The 10,892-nt window shown below is 39.8% G+C and overlaps 2 protein-coding genes across 3 annotated transcripts in view; one reads left to right on the top strand and one right to left on the bottom strand.

Moving 5' to 3' along the window:
* The window catches only part of pdss1 (prenyl (decaprenyl) diphosphate synthase, subunit 1), a 5,490-nt gene extending 3,399 nt beyond the window's left edge, over nt 1-2,091 (bottom strand). Inside the window, exons 1-4 of the mRNA XM_008295298.1 lie at nt 1,917-2,091; nt 698-762; nt 408-540; nt 10-141 (exon numbers count right to left, since the gene is read on the bottom strand). Of these exons, the coding sequence (XP_008293520.1) occupies nt 10-141; nt 408-540; nt 698-762; nt 1,917-2,060 (474 nt within the window). The 5' untranslated portion in view covers nt 2,061-2,091. The remainder of the gene's footprint in view (nt 1-9; nt 142-407; nt 541-697; nt 763-1,916) is intronic.
* A 101-nt stretch (nt 2,092-2,192) lies between these two features.
* Nucleotides 2,193-10,504, top strand: LOC103367308 (selenoprotein O-like). Of its 2 annotated transcripts, none has more exons than XM_008295299.1 (20): nt 2,193-2,249; nt 3,308-3,592; nt 3,668-3,786; nt 3,864-3,992; nt 4,299-4,363; nt 4,480-4,536; nt 5,292-5,390; nt 6,115-6,182; nt 6,301-6,388; nt 6,512-6,581; nt 6,666-6,738; nt 6,824-6,907; nt 6,996-7,125; nt 8,372-8,416; nt 8,515-8,596; nt 8,674-8,766; nt 9,031-9,107; nt 9,265-9,308; nt 9,405-9,484; nt 9,580-10,504. In XM_008295299.1, exons 2-20 carry the CDS (start codon nt 3,364-3,366, stop codon nt 9,700-9,702), a joined length of 1,755 nt encoding a protein of 584 aa, XP_008293521.1. In that variant the 5' UTR covers nt 2,193-2,249; nt 3,308-3,363; the 3' UTR covers nt 9,703-10,504. The 2 variants fall into 2 exon arrangements, with proteins under 2 accessions (XP_008293521.1, XP_008293522.1); XM_008295300.1 differs by having other exon boundaries at nt 2,199-2,430.
* The last annotated feature ends 388 nt before the right edge of the window (nt 10,505-10,892 follow it).

Raw genomic sequence — 10,892 nt, forward strand, 5'->3', positions numbered from 1 at the left:
GTCTGTTTACCCAGATCCGTTGCTGTGGATGTTCAGGGCACGGGCCATGAGGACAACTATCATTGGTCGGATTGCTTTGCCTTTGCCATCGAAGTAATAGTCGCATAGAAACTTTAACTCGTCTGTGGATACAAACAGCTCCTGTGTGGCAATAAAAAAAAAAAAAAGATCTTTTATTTCAGCCATAAAACAACTGGCACAAAGGACAGACATCTGCCACATGACAGTAAAATGGGACTTCTTTAGATAACGCTTAGACGGGTCACTTGTTGTCAGTGCAGCTCCAACACGACAAACAAAATTCACTTTGTATCAAGGAGGTAGATAAACTCTTATTGATTTTCTTTCCACACTTAGCTTTCATGTTTAGACAAATACAGCAATCACACTCTGTATTGAAGATTCACCTTTTTGATGTCATCATATAGACTCGTCATGTCTTTCTGGGCTAACGTGAAGGGATCCTTCAGCTTTGCATCGCTATGTGTTGTTCTGCAACAGCAGGGTTGCCGCGTGGGATACAGAAACCGTGATTTTTGTCTGTAAAGAGAAAGATGCACAAACGTTGTCCGTCACATACGCTGCCAGGATTGTATCTTAAACAATGCACTCTTTGTTGACACCCTTATCACAAAATACACAGTAAAAGATGAGGATGTAGCTGTGCAAAGCTTTGTTGAAACACATCACAACTCACCTGATTAGAGAAGAATTGTAAGTTAGTGTTTTCAGGTGTATCTGTGTCGTGGATGGTGGTTGCCCCTGAACGTCAAAAGACAATAATATATATATAACATGACATAAGATAAAGTTCAGGCAACAGAAGATGAACAGCAAAGTCGGACTAAAATCGTGCAACTTATTCTTTTGTCTATCCATTCAGGGATTGTAGGGTGGTTTAGTAACCTGGAGCTACTCATGTGTTGTTACCATTCTCACTCAATGCATAGAACACAGCTTTTACATATAACTGGTATTATCATCATCTGCACATTTTCAGTTATTTAGACTACAAACTGTGAGATTTTGCACATTGCCAGGAAAATAAATTGCACAGTCTTGCAGAATCTGTGCACATAAATAACATTATTAATAATATCTTTATTACTTTACACGATTGCTTTCCATTTCAGCACTTTAACCCTTCTTTAAATGTCTTACTTAACTTACAGCAAGTCAAATTCCAGGTATATGAAAATTTTATGGCAATACAGTAAATTCTGGCTCATCGAGAAAGCAATAGGTTGAATAATCGATCACTAAAAGAATTGTTATTTGCAGCCAAACGTTGAAATACACAGACACAAAGATCCTTATGTTAGTGTTTGACTTGCAGAGAGAATAAGCAAACAGCTGCCTAGTTTATTACAGCTTATAAACACACACTTGAAAGACATCAGAGATCTAACTTTCGGTGTAAAATATTTCAAGGGTGTGCATTCTGTAGAGTTTCTAAACCCCTGCTTGAAGCCTGATGTCTCATCTTCTAGACTGAAACAGTTCTGCTGTGGAAGTCTGGGTGGGTCAATGTCAAATGAATCAATGAGGTGCATAAAGAGCTCTAAATGTATAGGAAGCTGGTTAAAATTAGACAGACAGCTGGTCAAGTCAGAGGCAGATTAGTGAAGGTGTCCTGTCATGTCAGGAGCAGGTCTTGACCTTTATGCTTGGAGCTCTAGAGAAGCCAACACGCCCTGCAACAAGTCATTCATTCACTACAGGCAGTGGGACTAAACGCAGGAACCTCCAGCTACAGACTAAACTCACTAAAGTCACACAGCTACACAATGTCCCAAACGCTGCAGGAAAGCAGCAGCGAGCTCAGGCTTTTACGACTCAGTTTCTCGGAGCTGGCAGCTCGGCGGTGTGTATGACCTTCCAGGGGTTTCGCAGCGCTTCCGCCCAGCGGTGCTCACCTCGTTTAACGGCCCGGAGCTCCAGCACGCCCGGCCCAGGGAGGACGACGACCTGCCGTCCGCGTACCACAAGGTTTCAAACAAACTCACGGTCGTACGGTTTGTACTCCACCTCCGGCACTGCCTCCACCACGGACCCGCCATGTTTCTCCGAAGCGTGCATCGGAAGTGCCTTAAATACGGTGCACGGCCGGGGCCGGTTACACAACGGAACCGGAATATAGTAACCGGGCGGCGGATGATGACGATGTGCAACAAGGAAGTAGCGTTAGCGGCTGAGGGAGGGAAGCTGACAGAGGCATGAGCGAGTTAATTTTACAACTGAGCCTTTATGTAAGATGTAATAGTATACGTTGTTAGGTTCTCTTTAAACTAAAAGCAATGAAGTATGTGTGTGTCTCCAGGAAATAGACTAGAAAATGGGACGAGGCTAGTTGCTGGGTTGCTAACGGCTAAGCTAGCTTCTGCTAGTTCCAAAACAACTCTTGTCATCTGGGATGCTACAGTTAATAAAGTAACCTACTCGACATTAACTAGTCTCTTTCTATAACTGAATGTTACGCCGTGCTGTTTACGCATGAATGTGAGGTTAAGGTGATACAAAATAATGCGAAACGTTGTGTAAAGGAGCGTTGGCGTATTTGAAATGGATCATTTGTTTACATTGGTGGTAGTTTAATTGTTTTAGTGCGACTTTAAGCTTGATTTTTACCATTTTGTGCTAAATCAGAAATAGTGCACTTCTAACTATACACTTAGGGACAGTTTTGTTTCATACTCTACAAGTTCAAATGTTATAGGAAGCAAAATACACAAAAAACACAACTAAGTAACAAGTCAGCAAACAGTAATAAACACGTTGTTCCACAATAAATGGCTGCAAAAAATAAAGGTCTGCTTTCATGTTTATGCATAAATAAGGATATTTTAGTATCATATAAGTACAATGTTTAATGTATATTTTGCACATACATTTTTTGTGCTATTATTGACATACAGTGGTAAAAGCATGACTTGCAACTAAGATTATTTTAGTAGCATGTTTTAAAACAACTTGTGTTGATGTCCGGAAAACAGGATAAAACTTATCAAATCAATAAATAGAAAATACTGGGAAAAAAAACAAGACAAGCAGGACAATTTGTAAGATAAGATTTTAAAATGAATATACAATACTAAAATATTAAGATCACCAAGAACAACTAAGATCCTTTTAAACCATGAATGTCTTGAGATTTTAACTGTCGATGGAGAAGGAACATTTGATTGAAGGAAGGCACAAAAGCTGTGTTTACTGACTGATTTTACCGACTGACCTACTTCTTCCACTAATGCTGTTTACCTTCTAATGCCGAGCAGCTGGAAGTCATACTTTACCCTTTTCTTTGTAGCTACATCATTGCCTACAGAGTGGGCACATTGGAGGGATCTGCTCTGTCTGCTGAAAATGTGGGGCATCTACAGAGCGTTGGTCTTTGCTCTGGTAGCAGCATCGAGCTTCACACCTGTGCGTGTCCTGGAATTCTGCCAAAGCACTGATCCAGACTGTCACAGTCATGACACGGCATCAGACGTCCAACCGTCCCCAGAAGCTGTCAAGTCCAGGTGGAGCAGGAATGTTTCAAACGTCATACACGACCTGGACGAGTTTAAAGTGTCTTGCAAGAAGCTAATGGGTAAAGCAGATTCTTGTTTTTGCACTTCAGCATGGAGAGAACAGCTATGATATCACTGTTCAATCCGTTCTGCAGAAGCATTCCCCCTCGATGAGGTTGATGGCAACTTTGTTCGCACTGTGAAGAACTGCCTGTTTTCCAAATCCTTCCCAACGCCGCTGAAAGGCCCATTAAGACTGGCTGCAGTTTCTAAGGTGATGACGGAATATCATTGTCAAAATTGCAAGTTTCACCACTACAAATTCATTTACATCTGAATTTTTCTCAACAGGATGTCATCGAGGGGATCTTAGATTTGGATATGGCTTTAACACAGTCAGATGATTTCCTGCAGTATGTAAGCGGTGGCAAACTGCTACCAGGGTCTGAACCACTTGCTCACAGATATGGAGGTCATCAGGTAAAGAGGAGTTGCGTTTATGTTTCATTCTTGCTGCCTTACATTTATTCTACACAAACCTTTAGCTCAAATACATTTTTAAAAATGCGCCCTATATGTAAAACATGTCCTTTGCTAGTTTGCTGTTTTGGATCAGGGATAAAGTTTAGCTCCAAACAATATCTCACCACACGAGGACTTGATTTGGGAAGATTGTTTAACAAAATCGAGGAAATTTTGTCATCTCGGCTGTTTGTTTACAAACCAAAGTTAAATGTGACCACAGATTTTCTAATGACCTTGTTTTTCTCTCTTCTTCTTCTACAGTTTGGCTACTGGGCAGGTCAGCTGGGTGATGGTCGAGCACATTTCCTTGGTCAGTATTCAAACAGGTGAGAGCAGCTTTTTTTAAACCGAGTTTCATAGCACTGGTATTTAAGGTGCATTTCCAGTTTTGTTTTTTGTCTTTACATATTCTCATTATATGCTGTAATGTTCCAATTGATAGGAAGGGGGAAATATGGGAACTGCAGCTTAAGGGCTCTGGGAAAACGCCATATTCAAGGTATGTTACTTTTCATGTATACGTACTGTATATACACGCACATACATACATACATACATCAAAGTCAGTATATTTTTGATATAAGATAGATAATACTGGAATATTTTGTTTTTATTGATTGGTTTTTAATAGACAGTGGTGGAAAGTAACTGCATACTGCTTAGCATACCAAAGTACATCTTAGAGATACTTGCACTTTACTTTTAATTTTATGCTATGTTATATCTCCACTCCACTACATTTCCGAGCAAAATGTTGTAGTTTCTACTCCACTGCATTTATTTGACAGCTTTAGTAACTTGTAAGGCTAAGATATTATAACAAGACTTTAAAAGACAGCACATTGTTAAGATTAAACACAAAGTTTCCAGCCTTCTTTGGCTCCCTCCAAATAAAAGTGTGTAGTCTGGGCCACATTTTAGACGTCTGTGAATTGTTTATAGTTTGACCAGAAAGTGCTCACATAGTTTAATTTCAATATATGTTCAAATGAGCCAATATCTCACCAAACATCAAAGATTAGAGAAAAAGTCCACAAACTAAAAACAGATTTTTGTATCAGAACTAATAATGAAACAGTCAGAGGGACTTATCCAGTACTTTTACTGAAATACTGCATTTAAACTGCTGCTTTTACAGACTTTGCTTAAGTAGCACTTGAGCAAAGGATGTGAATACTTCTTTCACCACTGTGAATATGAATTGTGCAACCAACTTATGGAACCGAAACAGCGTTGCTCTGCATCTCACCACAGGTCAGGAGATGGTCGAGCTGTAATCCGCTCTTCTGTCAGGGAGTTCCTGTGCAGTGAGGCAATGCATTTCCTGGGTGTTCCCACCAGCAGGGCTGCCAGGTGAGAATGACGCTGAAGAGTAAAAGGCAAGAAACGATCTAAATACCCGGTTTCATTTTTATGGATTTCAACAGATTTTAATAGCAAATTGTGAAATGTAATTTGACCTTAATATTTATTACATGATCACTAGTATTTAAGCTACTTTCACAATGATGCACTGCTAATTAATGAGCAATATACCGTCAGCTAGATCATGCCAGCATGCAGCATGCAGTAGATTAAGGCTAAAAGAAAAAGAAGCACTGACACGACTGGTTAAGTTCTAGTGAGGAACACTATACTGCTGCAGCACGTCTTGGTAGGGTGAGGGGGAGTAATCACAATGAAAAGAATATAATGCAAACAAATAAATGAAATAACGGCTGGCCTAAATGGAGTCACTGCCTTTCATAGCATGGAAGACCGAGGTTGTCCGAGTATTTCTGTACATCCAGGTTATTTAGTCCCTCACTGCAGTGAAGACATGCCACTGACACTTGGCAAAAATGCCGAAAATGTAATATTTTTCTACTATTAAACGTGTCGTTCTTGTGCTTTAAAGTTGTGAAGCAGTATGCTGCATGTCTCATAAAATTTATTTTCAAAAGTTTTCATCATGCGAAAGGTGTCCAGACCGAAGGGGTTCATGTCTATCATTTTGCAGGAGAAAGGTTGACGTTCTTCTGACCTACTGATTGTCATGTGTTTCATGTTATTGATGAGATAATTTGCTTTGTTTCAGTCTCATTGTAAGCGAGGAGCCGGTGGTGAGGGATCAGTTCTACAACGGAAATATGAAAACAGAGAGAGGTACAGTGAATTCATGTAATAATGCTTCTATTTTAAACTTTTAATGTTAAATTGCATGCTGGACATGGTCATTTTCTCACATAATGATTTCTAAACCTTTCTTGCTTTTCTACCACAGGAGCTGTTGTTCTCCGACTGGCCAAGTCATGGTTTCGGATCGGATCATTAGAAATTTTGGCTCAAAGCGGAGAAATAGATCTTCTCAGGTGAGAGTGGCCACATGATCAAGTTTCTTTCATATTCAACCCTTTCTTCTCATTCTGTGGTCTCCTATTGTGTAAAGTATACTGCAGCGAGTAGCATCATTTTATTGTTTTGTTAATTTTTAGAACGCTGCTGAACTTCATCATTGGTGAACATTTTTCCCACATCAGTTCGAGTGACCCAGATAAATATTTGGTGAGTCAAACATTTTTGTGTTAAAGTGTTGAAAACAACTTCTTAAAAGTGAAGGACTAATTGAGGACTTGTTTGTATCTGTAGGTGTTTTATTCCACAGTCGTAAATGAAACCGCACATCTGATCGCCCAGTGGATGTCAGTCGGGTTTGCACACGGTGAGAAGCTGCTCTGGTTGCAACTTTTATCACACAGTATCACACTGACATTCTACTGATATCGACCGCTGTGTTATCACAACAGGAGTTTGCAACACAGACAACTTCAGCCTTCTTTCTATCACCATCGACTACGGACCGTTCGGCTTCATGGAGCCGTATGACCCCAGTGTGTACAGTGTTGCACGGCTCTGCTTCTCTGATACATACAAATGTACTGTTTTTGTCAAAGGTCACACAAAGCTTTAATGTTGCAGATTTTGTCCCGAACACGTCTGATGATGAGGGCAGATACAGCGTAGGAGCTCAGGCCCAAGTCGGCATGTTCAACCTGGAGAAGCTCCTGGCGGCTCTGAGTCCTGTTCTTACAGTAAAACAACAGAAACAGTAAGAATACCAAGACATCTGTTGTGTTAAAGAAACTTTACATAATAAATTATCTTTGTTACCAGAAGAAACTGCAAGAACTTTGCTCTAAGTTTGTACACTAAGCCCTTGTACGTAAGTAACCTTGAATCAGAAGGCAATTAGTTTTTGTTTTGAAGATTTGAGAACAGGGAGGAAGCAGCTGCAAAGGAAGTTTTGAGCCAAAAAAATGCTGTTCGGAAACTTTATCAGACCACAGTTGATACCATACACTTTATCTTCATGTGAAAAAATCTTCATGTGGATGCCTGTGCAAGGGATTTAAAAAAGATCTCCAAATTGTCCAAAGCAGAACATTTAAAGCAAAAAGAAATATCTGAGAACCTCCAAATTTCATCAGGATCTGCAGGTAACTCTGCAGCTCTTGGTGTCAAAGTGTAATCAGGGGGAGATTGTATAAATTTAACTTGTACGGGAGGCGCGCCAGGAAAAAACCATTGCTCTCCAAAAAAAACATTAAAGCAAAACTACCGTTTGCCAGTAAGTGAACAGGCAAAGGTCAGGAGTTTTGGAATAATGTTCTCTGGACAGATGAATCAAAGATAAACTTGTTTAGTCTCAGTAACTGTAGATATTTCTGGCAAAAACAGCTTTTCAGGAGAAGAACCTCACAGCAGCTGTGGTGGTGGAAATGTTATGGTTTCTCAGGGACTGGGCAGCTTGCAGTCATTGATTCAACTATGAGCTCTGCATCCTATCAAAGAGCGCTTAGAGAAAGTTGAAGCTGAACTAGAAGTGGACCTTTTAATGAGCATAATAAGCACACTAGCAAAACCACCAAGCAATGGTTCACGAAGAAGAAATGGAGGGTTAAGAAACTAAAAAAGTAAAAGCCCAGATTGGAATCTAACTGAACTGATGTGATTTGAAGCAGGCAAGAAAAACTTCAAGCTTCTGGCAGCTAAAAGGAAATTTCCATGGAAGAGGGTCAGAAATGTTATCAAGCTGACTTATAAGAAGTTAATTCTGCTAAAGTGGACGGTACTAGCATACTTTTACTCCACAAATAATATTACTTCTATTTATATATTTGTTGAATAAACTGTTGAAAAAGCTAATATAGAAAAAGCTGGTTAGTATTACAGATAATCAGATGTTTGTGTTTGTCAAAAATGTCACAGATGACTTTGTGATCATTTTGTGCTTCGTTATGTTGCCACATTAAAGTGTAATTGTTAATCTTCCTCCTCTTGTTTTATTTCTTCAGGGCTAAAATTATTCTAAAAGGATATGCTGATCTTTACCATATGAGGTGAGCTCCACGTGAAATGTTCATCTTTTTTTTCCTCTGTGTTCACCTTCATCCTTCATCCATGTTATTTCCTGATTTAAATTCTGCATCCATGTCAGGATTCACCAGATATTTAAAGCCAAACTGGGGCTTCTTGGTGAAGACGAGGACGACAGCGACCTTATTGCCTTCCTACTTAAGGCGAGTCATTATTTGTGGGGTGCAGTTCATTTTAAATTAGTTTTTGCTCCCATTATAATTTGCATTTGTCTTCCCAGATGATGGAGGACACACGGGCAGACTTCACCATGACCTTCAGGCAGCTCAGCGAAGTTTCGGCTGAGCAGCTCCACGACATGAACTTCACACAGGTGGAGGTAAAGTGGCAATGTGTTACATGTTTCTAGATGTTTTTTGTGACATGTATGACTTCTTTATTATCTTCTATCAGTACCAAGGACACGTTTCAGTGGTGTATTTGCATTTGCATCTAAAAGAGACGATGAATAAATGTGTTCCATTATTATAGCATTAATCCATAAGCAAAATTATGCAGAAGTATCGTATCTACTCAGAGCTTTAATTTGGAGGCATTCGTTTCATGATTGTATTTATTTTTATTCGTTTTACATTAGATGTGGGCTCTTGATGACCTGTCCACCCACGAGCACTTCTCTGATTGGCTCAACATGTACCTACTGCGACTCAGTAGGTAGGAACAAAAACAGATTTAATCTACAAATCAGTTTCAAGTTGCTCTGTAAAGTTCACATAAGGTCTTTTTCTGTGCTTGAAAATGCTCGATATGATCTATTTGTTTGTAAAAATGGATGTTTGGTAATGTAATCAAAAGGTCTTTTTCCATTCAGACAGCAGAATGATACCGATTTGGATCGTCAACAAAGGATGACAAGTAAGCCAGTAAATCTTCATTCTAAAAGATGTAAATATTTGGATGTTGAGAGAAACATAAAAAAACCTTCCTCTGATTGCATTCAATGTCTTACAGATGTAAATCCGAGATATGTGCTGAGGAACTGGATGGCGGAGGCAGCTATAAGGAAAGCTGAGATGAACGATTTTTCAGAGGTAAACGGCTGCTCTTGTTATCCAAAACCAGACAAAAGCAGGAGAAGTTGTTGGATTGGTTTTCCTCCTACTGTAATTTGTTTGTCGCACACAAGGTGGAGCTGCTGCACCACATCCTGTCCTCTCCCTTTGTTACACAAGAGACTGCAGAGGAGGCGGGCTATGCAGCAAGACCTCCACTGTGGGCCAAGAGGCTAAAGGTCAGCTGTTCTTCATGAGTGACATCTGAATATATGAAAAAAAGAAAGATTACAACTTACCTGCAGCATATTTTGGGATAACCTGTCACGTTTGTGGAATATATTTGGTCTACAAGGTTGTGGCTGTTCTTTTCTCTAAGAGCAACCGTTGTGTGCACATAGAAACATCAGTGTTGCAGAAGAATGAAGCTCAAGCTGGGTTTTACTCGTCGTGTTGTTTCTTCAATCTGCACTGATCAGCCACAGCATTTAAACTACTGACAGATCATTGATCATCTTGTAAGAATGCAGTGTTCTGCTGGGAACCCTTGAGTCCTGCCACTACCAATATAGACACTGTTGAGGCCAAGCACTCCCCAATTCCAGACAGCTTCCGGCTATGCTGCAGAAATGACTCGGGAACAGCTCAAGCAACATGGCAAAGGTCATGACAAGCTCCATCCACAGAGCTGCCACACCACAACCCACAGGACCTAAAGGATCCACTGCCAACGTCTCTGTGCCAGACAACACAGGACACTCAGAGGTCCAACGTCCCTGCTACAAAGGGTCAGCTGTTTTGGCAGCATTACGGTGACCTACACAATGTTAGGTTTTAATGTTGTGGCTGACTGGTGCAGGTTTACACATTCAGTAAATGGACATATGGGCCCGTCATTTTGTAATTTCTTAAGATTTCTATGGAGCTATATAGATTTGTTAAGAAATTTAATACAGGATGAGGATGTTTCTTTTAGGTAGATGTACTGAAATCATTGTCTTCTTTATGTATTTGAATTGTTTTCTTTTACTGAATAAATAAATGAAGAACTATGTCACACACCATGTGTTTCTTAGCAGCCAGCAGCAGGTTTTGTTCACTGATAGGAAGAACCCATCAATATGAAATAACGCCCGGTTCATTCATTTCTTATGCCACCAGGATTTTAAAGAGTTTATTTTGGACTTTTTACTGAAGTAACATTCATCCAAAACACTAACTGGGTACACTGTATGTTCCCTGGAGACAGAGGAATGTGTTTTTACAGTATTTACAGCCCTCCATGCAAACATATGTACAAGTCTATATAAAAGTGTCTCTTGGAAGTATGAGGACAGCTTTCAGATTTTAATGTAGCATCAAAACAACAAAAAAAAGAAAATCTTTTTATCCCGACAAATATGACATCATGTTTTCTAAAAGCAAATTGTGACACCAGTTTTTAAAC

The sequence above is a fragment of the Stegastes partitus genome, unplaced genomic scaffold (genome assembly GCF_000690725.1).
Source record: "Stegastes partitus isolate 25-593 unplaced genomic scaffold, Stegastes_partitus-1.0.2 Scaffold1036, whole genome shotgun sequence".
In the NCBI taxonomy this organism is placed as follows: domain Eukaryota; kingdom Metazoa; phylum Chordata; class Actinopteri; family Pomacentridae; genus Stegastes; species Stegastes partitus.